The 18,324-nt window shown below is 36.3% G+C and overlaps 2 protein-coding genes across 3 annotated transcripts; one reads left to right on the top strand and one right to left on the bottom strand.

The window, feature by feature from the left end:
- The first annotated feature begins 1,294 nt into the window (after window positions 1–1,294).
- Window positions 1,295–6,902, top strand: TAF13 (TATA-box binding protein associated factor 13). Its single transcript, XM_034411912.2, has 4 exons — window positions 1,295–1,439; window positions 3,460–3,538; window positions 4,728–4,825; window positions 5,445–6,902. The coding sequence occupies exons 1-4, from the start codon at window positions 1,413–1,415 to the stop codon at window positions 5,613–5,615; spliced, it is 375 nt and encodes a 124-aa protein (XP_034267803.1). The 5' UTR covers window positions 1,295–1,412; the 3' UTR covers window positions 5,616–6,902.
- Window positions 6,903–7,375: 473 nt separating this feature from the next.
- RMP64 (ribonuclease MRP subunit p64) lies at window positions 7,376–18,299 on the bottom strand. 2 transcript variants are annotated; one of them, XM_034411891.3, is made up of 9 exons: window positions 18,155–18,299; window positions 16,941–17,095; window positions 16,257–16,333; window positions 14,604–14,735; window positions 14,218–14,295; window positions 12,819–13,042; window positions 12,033–12,100; window positions 10,677–10,930; window positions 7,376–9,203 (listed from the first exon to the last, which is right to left on the bottom strand). In XM_034411891.3, exons 1-9 carry the CDS (start codon window positions 18,252–18,254, stop codon window positions 8,831–8,833), a joined length of 1,461 nt encoding a protein of 486 aa, XP_034267782.1. In that variant the 5' UTR covers window positions 18,255–18,299; the 3' UTR covers window positions 7,376–8,830. The 2 variants fall into 2 exon arrangements, with proteins under 2 accessions (XP_034267782.1, XP_034267777.1); XM_034411886.3 differs by having other exon boundaries at window positions 12,819–13,189; window positions 18,155–18,298.
- Window positions 18,300–18,324: the final 25 nt, after the last annotated feature.

The following is an 18,324-nucleotide window of genomic DNA, read 5'->3' as shown; positions in this document are numbered from 1 at the left end:
ATCAATCACAAGTGAGGTAATAAGCCTCAAATGCACAACTTCTCTAATTAGCAGAGGCATATGATAGGGCTAAAGCATCCAGATAGCTGATGCTTCTCAGTCTGCAGTTCTAAATACTTTCATTTTAATTTCCAATCCTCTTCCCTATCAAGCAGCCTACTCTTTGTTTCTTGAAATTAAGATCAAATGCAATAGTTAAATGATTTAGGCAGGATTTTTCAGAAAGAAGTCCAGTTTGTGAACTCAAAATGAGCAATACAGAAGCAATTCATATTTACATTCATACAGAGCAGTGGTGAAATCCAATTTTTTTTACTACCGGTTCTTTGGGCGTGGTGTGGCTTGCTGGGCGTGGCAGGGAAAGGATACTGCAAAATCTCCATTCCCTCCCCACTCCTGGGAGAAGGATATTGCAAAATCTGCATTCCTACTCCACTCTGGGGCCAACCAGAGGTGGTATTTGCCAGTTCTCTGAACTACTCAAAATTTCTGCTACCGGTTCTCCTGAACCTGTCAGAACCTGCTGGATTTCACCTGATACAGAGGTAATATGCATTACCATGCATACATTCATACATGTACTCATCACAATACTAATTTTCCAGGGTATACAGCATCTTAATGCATGCTCGGATATGTTAATTTCATGAACTCAAAATACTTGGAATATCAGGGAGGACATAAGTATTCCCCATATATGTCAATATTTGAAGATAAAATCATAAAGGATGTTTATTCTGATAAAGAGTAAATAACAAGCTTTGATGCGAGTCTATAGTTTTTATTTTTTTAAGCTTCTGCTACTTTGGCAAGACTGAAAATGGCAAATAAAGTAGTGTGGCTGTATTTACATAACAAATTAAGCTGAATTTCTTCTGATTTATGTAGGATTATTACATGAGCTCAGTTTTGATGTGTACGGTATTCCCTTATTAAGCCAAGCATAGCTTTGTATTTATGAAACCACCCTGGACGGCGGTATCTTAGGTGGAGAAACAGCAAATCTGACTTAATTTATCGATCATTGTTTAACATTTCAAAGCTACTTTTCTCTTTCTACCTAAACACTAGGGCTATAAATCAGGGCTGGAAAGATCCAGATGATCACAAGAAAGCAGCCCCGAGTGTGTGTTTTCTGTATCTGTTCGCCGCTCTAAAGCGTCCGTGGAGATGCTTCCCAACAGATGTGGAAAACCCCTGGAGAATACCTTCTGGCGCCGGCCATTCTCAAGGTTGCGCATGCGTAACTTGTCCAATGAAGCCGGTGGAAAAGTAACCGAAGCCCTGTTTAGAGTCATTTGCTCAAAGGAGCATGCGCAGTTGAACGCTTGCCTTCCGTATTGAAGCGGAGGGGGAGAGTTGCTAGTCAGAAGCGCTCTTAGATTTTTATACCTGGAAGGAGGTGATTCCTGATGGCCGACGAGGAAGAAGATCCACCTGTAAGTGAAGCCGAAACATAAGGTGTTGCGTAGCACAAAAGATGTGAACCGTGATTAAAAAACCAACTCCCGCCTTCTCAAAATTTCCCGGGGATGCTAGAGACAATCGCACCCATCGATTCGAGAAAATTGAAATTTTAACCCAGGGTTTATTGGGTATTATTCGCATTAAAAGTTACATCCTGTTGGTTGATAGCAGCGCATCATTTTGAATAATGAGCAGGGAAAACCTTTAATAAGACTATAAAGGCTATAAAATAAGTCCAAATGAATTGTTTTATTCGCTCTGGATTTCGGAGTGTAGGATTCCAATCTAGATTCATTTTATGCAAACAAAACTGGTAATAAGATTCCCTGGGCATTAGGAGATTTACAGGTAGATAAATTTGAATTTGGTTTTACATTTTCTGATGTAATCCTGTAAATACAAGGTAATTCCCAGTAATCTCATAGAATCATAGGTCTGGAAGGGAACTCTGAGGTCTTCTAGTCCAACCCTCTACTCAAGGCAGGAGCCCCATAGCATTCCAGTTAAATTGTTGTTAAGGAAGTTTATTGTGGAATTAATGTGTACTAGATGTGGGCCAGCAATGTACCCCCTATAGATTCTAAAATTCTGCTTTCTATTATTCTTTTTCTACTTTGCATTAACATCTTCTTAGTATTTCCTTCATTACTGACTATGGACTATGCTGGTACATCTGAGAAGAATCACATTTCATAGTGGTATGGTGCTTTACAAAGTAATTTCAAATGTACAGTCTCCCTCATTCAAGATGCATACACAATAAGATTTGCTCCATAGGACTTCCCCTTGGTTTAATACAGCTGTATGTGTTTGATGATGGACTTTTTTTTTCGTGGATTCATGGCATATAAATGAGGTTGTAGAGTTAAACCTTGATTCAAATTAGTTGAAAGGCAAAAACACTATAAAGCTTGTTTGCTTATAGAATTTGCAAAAAAAAGTTTGTAGAAAATATTTTTTAAAAAATTATCTTTTCTCTTTCCCCATCACTCAAAGTGTTAATTTTGGGTGTCTGTGAGAAACTCAATTTAAGGAAACAGAATGGAATGCAATCCCCCCATAGTTAGCATATTTAATAGCTGTTAGAAACTACTAATTTTTCTAATTAGTTTTAGAGCAGCTCAAACAGATCAGTACCTTTACATGCTGAAATATATTAGAGTAAAACATCTGTATTCAGAGTGGAACAATTGATTGGGAATACATATCGACAGTTATGTTGCATCTTTTGTTACTGGCATTTTGTTAATTCATATGCATCTTTTTGGGAGTTGCACAGCAAGATGCAGCTTAAGGAGTTGTCAATATGTGCAACACAAGTACCAACATGTGCTAAGAATCACTTTTTCTCCTTTCATTCCAAATTGCTGCACAATCTTCTGCTAAGAATTATGAGTATATAATTATGAGTATCTCTACTATGAATTATGAGTATAAATGGATACTATCCATTTTCTCATAGTATTCTATTTTTGCTCAGTTCTTTTTCTTACTTATCAAAATTTTCTCTGAAATGAGTTACTCCAGTTTGGTTGTCATTTAGATTTCTCTTCTAGGTTTCTAATATCATTTTTAATGTACTGTGGACAGAACTGTATAGTATTCATATATTTTTTATAAAGGCATTATTGTACTGTTGATAAAGTTTGTTAAATTCTTCAAATGATACGTAGCATGGAATATGCCTTTTGCAGTTGCCGTACTTGATGTTTTTGTGAACTTTGCTTGTAGCATCCCAAGGTTCTAGCTGAGATCTTATCAATTTGGTTTTTTATGTAAGCATAATTTCATCTTTGTTTACAGTGAACTTATTTTCATATTGTACTGTTTATTTCTCCAACTTCAAGAGATCTTTTTAGAACTCTTTGCTGTCTCTTTGCTTTTAACCATCCTAATAATTTTATTATTAATAATTTTAAGACTCCTTGTTTCTTAGCTTAATCTTAGGGTATGCCTCTTTTTTCACCCAAATGTTGGATTTATTATCTATAGTTTGAAGAAGATACTGAAGACGCTGGAGGAGGGCCAGATGGTGGACAGGGAAAAAGGAAACGGTTGTTCTCCAAAGAATGTAAGTTGATGTCAGCCTTACAAGTAAGAGTAAAGTAGATTATTTGCATGTTAAAATACCAAAGAAGTACCATCTATTAGTATAAGAAATAGAGATATATTAGTTTTAATGACCTAATTTTTTATAAGGCAGCTTTCTATGTTTTCATAGGTAATGAGGAAGCTTAACCCTTTTATAGTCTCCACTTTTGAAGAAACTCTTTGTTTATGTGGTACACTTTTTGAATGCCAGTATTACTGTGAATTATTGAATGATTTTTGTCTAGCATCTGTATCCTATCAATCTGCATTACTAAGTAAAAAGAAATTGAGATGGTTAAGTTATACTTAACATCATTTCCTTCTGAGGTCAGTAGAATGAGGACCCAGATTCTTGGGGGCAATATGCTGACTCTATAAACCGCTTATAGAGGGCTGTAAAGCAGTGAAGCGGTATATAAGTCTAAATGTTATTTACATTTGCTCATGTGTCATTTGATACAATTTGTAGCACAGAAAATGAAATATCCATTGAATAATATTTCACATTTTATGAGTCATATGTCTCTCATTGCCAGTTGGTCTTGCAGTGAGTTAGTGATGAACAATTGTGCATCAATTTATTGTATTACTAATAAAATACTTAATTTTTACTACAGTGCAGTATATTTGTATTCTGGGCTTTTGCATTTGCTAATACTTCCATGGCAGTTCTAAGGGCAGAGTTTGCTTTTTAGCCCACTGTTTTAACAGTAAGGCAAACGCCTCTCTTAAGTAGTTTCATTGTAAAATATCATTTCTATGAAAACTGTTGTACTAAAGCTTATATAATGTAAGTGGTGCAAGTTTCCTAAACTATAAATTATAAACTATAAACTATAAACAACTGAACTTGTTGGCTACTTTGTTCATTTGGTTTATAAAAGTGGCAGTTTTTCTAAGAATATTCCTCTTTCAACATGTTCTATTAAAATGATCTTTTAACCACTGATATTAAAGTTACAGTAAGTATTTTTATACTTATAGTATTTGTCATTGTTTTCCCTTACAAGTTTGAACTACACTTTCCCCAGTAGACTTATTTTAAAAATACTAAACATTTGCTTGAATGGAGAATTTAGAAGACTGTGAATAATTATGTAGATCATAAGTCTTCCAGGCTGCTCCATTTGGTGCCCTCCTGCAGATGATTTTTGCTTTCTTAATTCCAGTGAGATGTATGATGTATGGATTTGGAGATGATCAGAATCCTTACACAGAATCTGTGGATATTCTTGAAGATCTAGTCATAGAATTCATCACAGAAATGGTAGGCTCTTATAATACGTTACTACTTATTAGACATTTGATACAACAGATGGTATATTTGGGCTTTTGTTTCCTTGCAGTTCTATGTTTTATGTAAAACCAAGAAGAGTTCAGAGACGTGTATAAAAGCTATTATGACACAACCATCTAAACTTCCAATAACAATTTGTTTTACAATTTTTCATACACGCTCTTTATTTCTTTATAAGTAACTCAAAGCAGCAAACATATCTAATACTACTTCCACCTCCCATTTTTGTCATAACAATCCTGTGAGATGGGTTGGGTTGAAACTAACTGGCCCAAAGTACCCCAGCCGGATTTAATGCCTAACGCAGAACTAGAACTCAGTATCCTGTTTTCTGGGCTAATGCCTTAATCAGTGCACCAAACTGGTTCTCAGACGATTAATGAACCAAATAGCATAGTGATTAGTGTTGGACTAGAAGCAGAAATATCCAGGTTTTAGTCTCCCCTCAGCCACAAAGTCAGTGGATAATCAGCTTTTAGTTTCTTTTTCATAAGCAAATACATTGTCTAAATACTGAGCAACTCAGTAGCATCACAGAAAATGTCTTTAATTGGATTTAATTGAAATGGATTTTCTTTTTGTCCAATAGACCCACAAAGCAATGTCGATTGGCCGACAAGGTCGAGTACAGGTTGAAGATATAGTCTTCTTGATTCGTAAAGACCCGCGAAAATTTGCTCGTGTGAAGGACTTGTTAACAATGAATGAAGAACTAAAACGGGCTCGAAAAGCATTTGATGAAGCAAACTATGGCTCTTGAGGCCTTTTTTTGAGCTCATCTCATTTTTTGATTCACCCTTTGATTCATCTCATTTGTTGAGTCTTCCTTTCTATAAAAGGAGGCTCTGTGAAAAATAATTCAGAACACTGCTGCGCATGGAAATAATTGTGGACTGTTTTAAGAGATTCCTTGTATTGTGCTGCTTCTCTTTAAAACAAAATGCTAAAGTATTCATTCTTGGATATTATTCCCTATTATATCTTGTATTTTTTAGACTGCAACCATTTGAGGGTCATAATTCTTACTTCTTATTTACATTCTTATTCTTACATTCTTATTTAGTTCACAATTTTAACTAAAAATTTCTAAGGCCATATAGCTATTATCTTTTACCTCTGTCCCATCAAACCCTTAGTTTTAAAAAAACATGCTCATAAATCTCAATACTTTTAAATCAGGGGTGTCAAACTGGCGGCCAGATGCATCACGTGCAGGCCACGTCCACCCCGGCTCCGCAAAGGCAAAAAACATTGTGATACGCCACGTGACCCGATCGAGTTTGACACCTGTGCTTTAAATTGATCTTTCTTTTCTCCATGCTTCATTCACAGAAGAGTACAAACATTAGCAAGCATGAACAGTTTAATTTGATTGAGCTAATCTATCAGGAAAAAATGGAACAAATGGAACTAAATCACTAGCTCAGAAATAATTATTTACTCCACCAAAAGCATTAAACCATAATTTTGAAACAATGAGGTCTCTTCTACAATGGTAATCTGCAGAAATACTTTGGGTGCTGTGTGTTTATCACTTTGCATTAAAATGAAACTATATATATTTATGCATTATGTCAGTGATAGTTGCTGGACCATCAAGGCCGAGTCATCTATATGCATAGCAACTTAACATAAGAAAATGCAAGAAATTGGACTTCTGGTGAACACGTATGGCAGATTAAACACCTCTGAAAGAGTGGAGAGTGCAGCAACAATGGTGGCCAGACAGTAAATTCAAGCAGTCTTTCCAGAAAAAGTTGTTTGTGTGCACCCAGTTGCATTCTGGACAGCTGCTCCTTGTGAATAGATTTCAGGAACTGAGATTTTTGTGATAAGCTTGGGAGTTGAACAGCTGTTAGCTACGTCCACAGCTGTAATGCAGTTCATATGGACAAAAGGTTTGCACAAGCTTAATTTTTAAATGCTTTTGAATATAATTTACAGCTAGAGCGATTTTGTGAGTGATAGGAAGAAAATTCCACTTGTTGCGTCAACAATTTTTCTGGATTAAAATGAAAAGAATAAAAGATTTTAAACTTGGCAAAAAGCTTAACAGAGTGGTTATAAGAAAGTTTAAAACAGATTAAAGGTTTTAAATCTTTAAAAGATTTTTCAATGAAAGCGCTGGGGGGGGGGGAGAAATGGAATTAAAATGGACAAATGAACCAGACATTTGTGGGAATTTAAGTGCGGATAATTGGGGAATTTTATAAAATATAAAAAAATGAGCCAGACTATGATGCTGACTTTAACTATGGCGTGCCATCTAAGATTAAAGAATTAAGGGTCTGGGAAGGCAAAACAATGGAGAGGGGGCGGACTTGCTTTTTAGTCTTTCTCTTGCAATTGAACCTTTTACTTTGGATTACAATATCACAATGGCAACCGCTAGAAAATCAGCAAAAGTAGCAGAGGGGAGTAGAGACTCGTTAGACTAGAGCAACTTATAGAGAGGAATTACATCAAATTTATCAGAAAATGTTTTGAGGAATTAAACAGTAAATTAGATGAATCACTTGATACTAAATTGATAAAAATGTATTTGTGCTCTTTGTTACCAATTGAGGTTACATTCTGGATGTATGTAAGAAGAACAAGATAGATATGAAAAAAATTGTTATTAACAAATTACAGGTATTTACTGTATTTTTCAGAGTATAAAACGCTCTGGACTATAAGACGCACCTACCTTTTTTGGGGAGAAAAACAAGATACACATGGATGCATGGATATGGGAAATAATATGAAATTTTACCAGTTTGGAACTGTTTTTTTCTTTGCATAGATTGGTATTGTAATCAGAATCAGTAAATTATTCAGCACGCAATGTTAGATGTAAAGCTTTTTCCCCCTCTCTTTTATTTTCCTTCAGATAACATTTTAATTAACTTAGTGAAATGCTTTTTAAATTCCAGCTAATTGTTGATTCTAGACAAATTTTACAACAAAAAGAAAATAAGACTCATAAAACACTCACAATAACTGCCTCTGCCTCCCAGCAATTTGCCTTGTTGCAGCAAGCAGCGGAGGCCCATGCGGCAATAGACAACGGCAATCCCTGCAGCCTGAAACAGCTGAGGGTCGGGAGGCCGATCCAACCAACAATCAACTGCTTGTGCTAATCAGGCTGTGCTGAAGCTGAAACGGGCTGTTCGCTGCAGGGAGGTAAATTGCTGGGAGGCAGAGGCCAAAGGATTGGGGCCGGAGGGGCTACATTCAGTGTATACAGTATTCAATTCATCAGGCACTTCAATAGTCCAAGTAACTCTAGGCAAACAAGCATAATAAAACAAAAAAGAAGACAGTCATAAACAAACTCTGTTTCACTGTATTCTATGTGCTGTCATAGAAAGGATAACCATGCCATACATAACTTTTTTAAAAATGCAAGCTTTCCCCCTTCTTCAAAAAATAACAGTTTTTTTCTTTCTGAGATAAAACATTAACCTGGGACACCTCTAAGTTGTCCCGTCTTAGGACTGGCCATCAAAGCGTATCACTTTAAAGAATACTAAGTATAATTCACAGCCATATTCTTATTATTTAAAAATGGATAGTTCCTGCAACCATCCAATATTGCAAAGTGACCTTTTGGTTCCAGGTATTTGCTATAAGGTCTGAAGGCACTCCATTTTAGCTCTTTGGTGCTTTTCCCCTCCACTGTCCATTCACCTCAAAGAATTATTTAAGGAAATTGTTATTCAACTATTCTTAGCAGCATTTGTTTGGCACTGTTCCAATTTAAGTTTCATATGATCTGTAGCAACACTCCTACAGATATAAAAGAGTAAAACATTGCTATAAAAATAAGTAATTGAGGGATGATTCAAGTTAGTCCACCAACAATTACAACTTGCTTTTCAACAACCTCAAGGAAACTTCAAAACCTAAAGGCAGTTGCCTGCATTTGCTATAATGGAATAGAAATAACATTTGAACCGAACATATTTTTTGATTATTTAACATAAAGTAGCCTTAGAGACCTATAATTTTAAAAATATCATCAATGTCATCTTTCTGTTCAGTGGCTTCTTTCTGTATATGGGTAGGATGACTCTCCAACACTGCAGGGGCAGAAATATGAATACTTTCCTCAAAAATCTTTGTACCACTGGAGCCCAAAGTCTGAAATAGAAAGCACTGATTGAGGAAAGGAGACTGAGTTCCTTTGAAGAGAGGACTCCCTCTATGTACAGAAGTAGTCTGTGAAAGACAGCTCTGCTTCCGTGACAGTCTACTACTTCGCTGGGGATTTCCTCTAAGAAGTTGCACGGGTCTCTCTCTGCAACTTTGGAGTGTAAGGAATTTACAGATAGTGGCTTTAACACATCTAAGTTTCCGCTGCAATCTGTAAGAGAAAAAAGATTAGCAATTAAAGCAGCAAAGAGCAATTGTTTGATGTAACAGTCTGTAAAACCAAGTGTCATTTATTTTGCGTAATCCAGTTTTTTCACATATCAAAGTTCTAGTGAGCTTGGAAGAGCTTAATCGACTCATCAAAATCTGAAACAGGTTACAGAAGAAAGCTTAACAGTATGGATGCAGATCAGTGGTGGGTTGCTCCCGGTTCGCACCGGTTCACAAGAACCGGTAGTAAAAATTTGTAGTAATTCGGAGAACCGGTAATAACATTGGCTGGCCACGCCCCCGAACCGATCCCCCGCCCAGTCGCCACTCGCTTACCCCGCCCACCTCATCAGAGGCTTTTTTAAAAAAACTTTTAAAAGCATTTTTTCTACAACCTTTTGGGCTGAAAAAATGCTTTTAAAAGTTAAAAAAAAGCCTCTGATGATCGCGCGGCTCAGCTGGGATCATCAGAGGCTTTTAAAAGCATTTTTTCTACAACCTCTTCAGCCAAAAAGGTTGTAGGAAAAAAAATGCCTTTAAAAGCCTCTGGCAATCCCAGCTGAGTTGCCTGATCGTCAGAGGCTTCTAAAAGCTTTTTTTCTTCAACCTCTTAAGGTTGTAGAAAAAATGCTTTAAAAGAAAAAAAAAAGTTGACCACATACACCCAGTCACATTACACACCCACCAAGCCACTCCCACAAAATAAGCCATGCCCACAGAACCAGTAGTAAAAAAATTTAGAACCCACCCCTGATGCAGATGCATGCTCCACCACCATTCATGCGGTTTAATTTTATTAATATGCACACTGAGAAGTTTCATCATTTCCATATTACAAATATGGAAATACTTTTAGTTTTCAAAATTTCCAGGCCTCTGAATTATGGGAAGACGCATGAACCCAAAAACACTTGGTGAAATGTGTCTGAGACAAGCAGACTGGTGGGAGACAGCTACAGGCAGACACCGCTGGTAGGTATCACAAATTATGCCTATGTGGAGACTATGGAGCATGGGAGGGCGGATGTTGCAGGGAAGCGTCATGAAGTATAGGCATGTGGGTGATGTGGGCAAGCACTGTATCAGTACGGATAAGACTCCCATACTGCTCAGGGGCTCCCCCCCCCCCCAAAAAAAGGCAGAAGCAACTTGCAACCTCTGCCAGCTTTCCCACTGACTTTGCTTGTAGGAAGATGGCAGGGGAGATTGCAAATGTCAATATGTGACCACAGGACACTGCAGTACTTGTAATTGAGAGCTAGCTGCCATCCGCCTGAATCCCAAACATGTGACCTTGGGGATGCTGCAATAGCCACAACTATGAGGACTGGTCCTAAGTCCCTTTTATTGAGTACCACTGTAACTCTGAACAGTTGCTGTACAAGTGGTCGCCAAGGAAGGACCACCTATATTTCAGGATTACACAGAGCCTGTTTAGAAGATATGGAAAGACAAGGACTAACAATCTACACACCTGCAACCTTGGGCTTCCACATGCTGCAGCCTCTTGCTTTTTAAAAGCTTCATTCCTAAGAAGAAAGCCCCTGATCTAAATTTATTGTTTTTACACCAGATGACTGTTGTTTTCAGTGTTTGAGACAGTTCTTCAAAGGATTGTACTTCTTTAAACTTGGACACAAAAAAGTGAAGATGCCGAGATCTCAGGGCTTTAGAAGAAATAGATGTGATTTTCTTTGACTCAGGAAGTATATTACTAAATTTAGAATTCTGAAATAAAATAGTAAAAAATTAACACTGGAAAACAATTAAAAAGCTAAAGACTCAGAATAAACTTTAACACCCAGCATCCTTGGCTAAAAAGTTCATAGAAGTTGAAAAATTAAATATTTGGCAGTTTTAACCACTTTAAAAGATTTAGAGTTAATACAAGGCAAATTTTAACCATGAACAAAAATCTCTTTGGAGTCTTCAAAATTTGCTTTTTGAATGGCTTCCTAAAATGCATATCACAGTAGTTTCCAAAACAACTGTGAAATGTTATCTCTTCTTCGTATTAAAAAAAAACAGCACTATTTCTCATGACCAAGAAAATTCCACAGAAGACCTGATTAAGTTATGAAATTGTCTAGGACCAAATTACACAATTGATTAGTGCTGCTTAATTTAATGAGTAGATTCCCTCAAAGGTTTCACATGTTCTAAAGATACCGAACAAGAATGAGACAGGAATTAAAATTAAGCTTTCCACATGAAAGTGTGTTTCTGACCATCAAATTATCAACTATTCCCAAATATTCTTGAGATCCTATAAATCCATATTCAACGGAATAAACTTTCATTACACAAATTTAACAATTAAATCACTAACCTTATTTACAAAGGAGAGTGATAGATTAATATGTTTATTCATATACATAAGAAATTACAAAGCAGAGTTAGTGCTTATGACATTTAAAGAAAATCAATACAGACTGTGCCAGCTGGATGATTATGGGCCAGATATTCTTTCTATAGGGTTGTTATGGATAAAACAGGAGACAGGAGCATTAGTTATATAATTGCCTTTAGCTGATCCAAAATAAATGTGTGATAAAATTGTTTTTCCTTCTGCTCAGTCATGTCTGATTCTTGAAGACAGCCTGGACAAGTCCCCACCGTTTTCTTGGCAAGGTTTTCAGAAGTCATTTACCATTGCCTTCTTCCTAGGGCTGTGAGAAAGTAATTGGCCCAAGGTCACCCAGCTGGCTTTGTGTCTAAGGCAAGACTAAAATTTATGGTCTTCCAAATCTAATCTAATGTCTTAACTTTTACATCAAACTGGCTATCAAATATAAATAAATACAAGCCTACAAGAATAGAATGGACAAACCTTCTGTGATACAGGATTAGGATATTTGCATAATGTCTTCAGGTCAAACTCCAACTTCTCTGCAAAACCTAAAAGAAAAGGCACAGAGATAAAACTAAAAACAGGTAAATAATTTTGAACAACAATAGATTTAAATCAGTAAATCTGCTATGTCAGGCTGGCCACTTCAATCTTTCAGGATCAGCATTCTCCAGGTTCCTTTCATCAACGAATATCATCTATTGGGATACCCAAAACATGCTTTTTCTGTACCAGCACCTGCCCTCTAGAATGAGCTTCCCCTCACGATATCTGCTATTTTTCACAAAAGCAAAATTGGCTTTTCACCCAGGTCTTTGAAGAGGGACAGTGAGACCCCTCGCTTCATTTTATCTTATCTATAATGCTTGCCATATTTTAATAGTTCTATTGTAATTTTTTAGTTGTAGGCTAGGGCACAGTTGTTAAGGAATTGAATATGCAAGTTTAATAAATTATTACTTTGTACATTAGATAGTGTAATCTGCACTGAATTTCTAAATAGATATCCTGATTTCCCACCAGTAGATAATTAATAGTCTCGTCCCAAAGAAACATCTAAGCATTTGCAATTTTCACCCCTCCCTACTTTTTGCCCATCTTTTTTTTCAGGCATTCTCCACACTATTAAGAGAAAAGGTAATCAATACAGATCTTCCAACTTAATACAAGTTATAAAAGCATAAAAAATGTATACAATGCTGTAATATAAGCATGAGTGTGACTGTTACTAATATTGAAGTAAATTAAGCAGCCATTACTATTTACCTTGATTAGTTCTGTTGATCAAAACTGGTTTTCCAATATCAGAAGTATTTTGGGTACCTTTCCTCTTTTTCTTCTTTTTTTTCCTGACTGCTGGAGGGACTGCTACACTCAGATTCAGAGGGTGGGATATGGTCTTTTGTACCGAAAACAATGTATTTATCCATCCAGTGCCAGTTTTCCTTTCTATAAATGCTTTAGGCATTTTCTTCTTAATATCTAAATAACTGGTTTCCAGAAAATAATTTATTTCAGAAGGAAAGACAAATCCTTTAATATATGGCCTTTGGTGAATTTTTGCTACCTCTTGAAGCAATTCAAACAGATCCTTATATAACGTACTAAGCTTTTTTAATACTGCTTCATAAAGAATCCTAGAATAATAAAGGAAAAACACAAAGAGAGATGTATCACTTGATATTGGCTAACATAATTCTGTGTTTGCTTCTGATTTTTACTAAGATCTCCAATTCAGTATGAATTAACCAGTACTGACTCACAATAAACATTGGCAATAAAATTAACAGTAATCCTGAAGAAAAAGTCAAAGAGGTTTGTCACTTGAAAGGAGTGAGTAGCTTCTAAATGTTAGGACAGCATCCCAAGATTTTTGAAAATGCTAGTTACTAGTATAAGGATGTGAAATGTTATGAGCCTTACTTAAATAGACAAAACACATGCACACACAAAGCAGAATTTATATTCATTAATCAAAAGCAAAGAAGGATAGATGGATAGAAGAATGAGTTATCTACTTTGCTCAGAATGTCTGGTACATTTTATTTAACTGAAACAAAGGAGATCCAGTTGCCAGATAATGGAGCAATTCTGACACAGTGAGAAAGACTACAGTTTCATCTTTGGAAAAAATGAATTCCAATGGTTGGGCAGTACATATGGCCCAAACCCATCTGTATACCGCTAAAATTTTATTGGAATTAAGATATACAACCTGACATTATTTTGCATAGAAGGAAGATCCCAAATTGAGTATTTGGAAAAAGGGATCTGCATATAAAACCCATTACACATACAGTGCCCACAACCAGGTCTACACTAATGGCATCTGCCATATTTAAATTTCTTCCACTCAAAACCAATTAGGGAAAAATAAATAAAAGTTTATAAAAAAGTACATTCCTTTTTCCCATCCCAACTGAAACAAAGCTCCAGAGTTTCTGAAGATGCCATTTAATCTCCTTTATCCACCACTTTTCCTGGATCCACCTTAGCAATAAATGCAGTTGGAACTCTATAAATTGTGCTGTGGTACAATACCCATTGGTATGCCCCCCCCCCCCAAACTAATTGGCAAGAAACTGGCTAAGCAAAATCTTTATTATAAACATGTAAATGAATAACTAGAAATGAAACAATAAAAATATTTAAGAGGTGTACATACCATAACCGACTCAGCAACCCCAGAATCAAAGTATTGAACAATACATACTCTTCCAAACACAGATGTTTAACAATTAAACTGAGAAACAAGTAGGTTAAGGCTGAATAATATTTCCCAAAAAGCTAGAGATCCAAGTTAAATGTCTATTTTACAGTTACTCAGCTCAGTGTGCTCAGTCCTAAGACAGTGAAGAGTAAAACACATTTACTTTTTTGTTATTTACATTTTTAATTCAATAAAAATCAAAGTCATTTATACTATATTTATGATGCTAGAGAACTGCAAAAAATTAAGACCAGAAAAATTATGCACCACAACCAGTAATGATAACATTAGATTGTAAACAGGATAACAACAACTACAGAATTATCTTTTGGGAAGGATACCTAAATGCCGTACAACAACATTCAAGTAAACGTAGTATAAGCTTGCAACTACCCAGTATCTTCACCAGAACAACTTCTATTACAGGCTGGCTGGGCACCAAGGACTGCTCAGAATTTTCAGATTTCTGTTTTCTGTTTAAAATAAAGAAGTAAATGCTTGAATGCTACTCTCTCCTGCTTTGTCACATGCTGATATGGTAATAGTGTTAATGAGACTATGCAATACAACCTGTCTGCAACTCTTTAAATCAAATGAGTTGTTTCTCGATCACATGGTAGCTGCAGACAATAGTCACACTGTACAAGGAGTCTTCAACTTATGACCATAATTGAGCCCCAAATTTCTGTTGCTAAGTGAGACAGTTAAGTAAGTTTTGCTCCATTTTACAACCTTTCTTGCCACAGCTGTTAAGTAAATCACTGCAGTTGTTAAGTTTATAACATGGTTGTAAAATGAATCTGACTTCCCTGTTGACTTTGCTTGTCAGGAGACTGCAAAAGGTGATCACATGATCCCGCGACACTGCAACTGTCATAAATATGAACCATTTGTCAAGCATCTGAATTTTGATCACATGGCCCTGGGAATGCTGCAACAGTCGTTAAATGTGAAAAATTGTCATTAGTCACTTTTTTTTCAGTGCCGTTGTAACTTTGGTCATTAAACAAAAGGTTGTATCTGTATTGGGAAAATCTGCTTTAAGGAATTCCAGATGAGTGTGGTGTTTGGACTCTGTGAAGAAGTTTGCAAACTCTGGATGGACTGCCTTCCCCTTGCTTGCTGGGTGGAAAGGAAGCTGAAGGACTATAGGGACCCCAGAGAAAAGTGGAGCACAGGGTGCCTTGGGGGTGGAAGTAGCCTTCAGAGGCTCAGGGCAGGCAATCTGTATAGGCCACCAGGGCCTCCCCCACCCGAGGCACTGTGCTCTATTTAACAATTCTCATTTTCATTTAATGATTACATCAGGAAGAGTAGTAAGCAGGGTTGATTTGATTTAAATCAACTCGATTTAAATCATAATTTTTAAAGAGCAACTGTCATCTCTGTCCCACAGGGGCTCCTGACCCGCTGATGACTCACCAACAGTCCCATTCACTTTATTGGGATGGCTGGTGATGCGGCAGTGAAGCAACAAGGTGAGGGACATGGTGGGCTCCAGGTGAGTGGATGCCCACTAACAGGCCCTGCCATGATGGATCTGAAATGACAGGTGCTCTTTAAATGTAAGGACTCATTCTTGCTGGTAGTTAGAATCTTTAATATTATTATTTGCAAACAAAATGAAGGTTTCCTGTTTAGAGTGCATGTTAGCTTGCAGAGCTTGGGTTCATTGAATAAGTTTAACAATAATGTAAATATTGTAGAATATACAGCCTCATGCTACATAATGCTGAATAAACTAAATTATTAATGTATCTTAAATAGAAAACTATCTTTAGATAGATTTCTACTCCAAAAGCATTTTATTAAAATAAATATGATAAAAATTTAAAAAATCCAATTGAAATAATCGATTTTTATCCACCCTGGTAGTGAGTGGGGTTAAGTGATGCTGTGTGACCATTGTGACATGTGCCCATTACAGTCATATTTCAAGGACAACCTCTATTAATAAAACTATAGAAACATGGAAATGCTAGCAAGTTACTTACATGGGATCCATCTGAGCAATTTTTTGAATCGACTTTTCAAGATTCATTAAATTTAAACGTTTCAAGCACTGTTCTACCTGAAATTATGAAGATAAAAAATGTTGCTTACTGGTCTATATTAAAAAGCAAGCAAATTGATAGCATTATTTCCAATAAATATGCTTAGTTCTAGATGTAAATGAATCATTTTTTTCATAACTCATATTAATTATAACCAGATTCTTCATATGCACCATCTCTCTAGCATATATACTTGGGGGCACTCCTAATTCGTTCAAAATTAAGTTTCAATGTAGTGTATGTTTCAATAAGTGAACAGAAAACAATCTACATGTCCCAAAAATTAAGCAAACATACTTTCTGCAGAACCAAATGCATTCTATATTATATATAGTAAATGCAGAATCCTTACAGTCAGTATTACATAACCCATGGCAAAAATATAAGCGTCTAAGTGTTGGGCTATAGCTAGCTAAGTCTTTTTAAATCTTATTTTTGGAATTTTTTTCACTCCTCCTTGAAGAATTCCTCTACTAAAGATGACACAATGGGCAAATTCATCATTTTTGATTATGGAAGGCCTTATTCCATAAAGCAGAATTGCTGGATGCCACATATGCATGATTCCTACAGATTAAAATGATTTAATCAAGATTTCCAAAAAGATCACAACATTCTACCAACCTGTTTAAGACTCCCATATGCCTTTTGATGAATCATCTGATAATGGTAATTATAAATGATTGAATGCAAAAGGCTCTGTTCTGCAACCAGCATTTTGCTGTTTAACATGCTGTCAACAGTCCAACACCTCTTCAAAACAGCTGAAAGGCATCTCACTAGAAAATATAAACACATGCATCGATAGGAAGATGCAAAAATTCACTCAATAAACCAGTAACAAAGGAAGTGGCTCTCAAATTCCAGTGTCAGTTCAGTTGCCACCACACCTCTCTTTAGTATAAATTTAATGTACATCCCCTTAATAAATCATCTGAGCACAAATAAAGAATGACAATAAAATAAAACTTTGGGAAAGGTAGATTTATTGTAACATTGTACAATTAAAAAGTTATTTCCATCTTCCTCACATATTCTGTCTATCTCTTCAAGAGAGGTACACTTGATAATTTGGGAAACCCAGAGTTAGTTATCTGCAGCAGATTAGCAAAGAAGCTGTAGTAATTATGAATTATAAGGAAATTTTCCTTTTGGCAATTCATTTGGATTATGTCCAGGATCTTGTATCCTTCAGCTACTTTGCTTACTTCTTGGCATGGAATTCCAGATACTCGCTGCATATATAGCTGCTGTTTTTTGCATGGCACATTTATGTATGTTTAATTAAACCATGGTTTATTCAATTTTACAATGAACTACAATCAAAAGCTGATTTCATGCAGTAGGATAGTAGAATGTGCTTAGGGTTTTTTTTCCTCAGTTGTGCATATTCACAAGTGTTTATCCCTCAAGTTAAGTCCAGTTTAATCAATTATCCCCATATTAATCATCGTTTGAAAAACCTAAGAGTATTAAGTCAACGAAGTTAAACACTTCTAAGACACAACTGGTTTAACATTAAGAAAGGAAGATGTTTCCACTAAAATCAATCAGAAACAAATTACAATCCTATATAAGCAAAAATGTAAGTTATTTAACGGAATGAGCGATCTCCTTTTTTTATTTTACAATCGCACGCGTATATTTTATAGGATCAAGATCAAATCTGCTGGATAATAATTTAGTCAAAAGTCTGTCAGTTAAACGACGTTTCCTAAAAAAAAAAGACAAGGCAGGAAAGTTCGCAGCTTTATCTATCACTCAAATTGAACGCGGAATGCAAAGATGTTCCGCTTTATCCAGAGATCCTCGTTCCGCATTGAAATCTCTCCGTTAACCTGAAGCATGTTCAGCCGGGACCACTTCGGCCGAATTACAAGCAGGCCAAGGCACGTCCCACCGGTTCCACACCATCTCGCCGCCTCCGGGCGCCGCCATCTTGCCTGGCGGGGAATCCCGAATTAAAAGAAGTCACCGGAAGGAGAACGACTGACGGACCCGCCCCCCT

This window comes from Pantherophis guttatus, chromosome 5 (genome assembly GCF_059756535.1).
Source record: "Pantherophis guttatus breed Tessera chromosome 5, ASM5975653v1, whole genome shotgun sequence".
NCBI lineage: Eukaryota > Metazoa > Chordata > Lepidosauria > Squamata > Colubridae > Pantherophis > Pantherophis guttatus.
The sequence above is the reverse complement of the archived record's forward strand: the minus strand, read 5'-3'. Positions and strand labels throughout refer to the sequence as shown.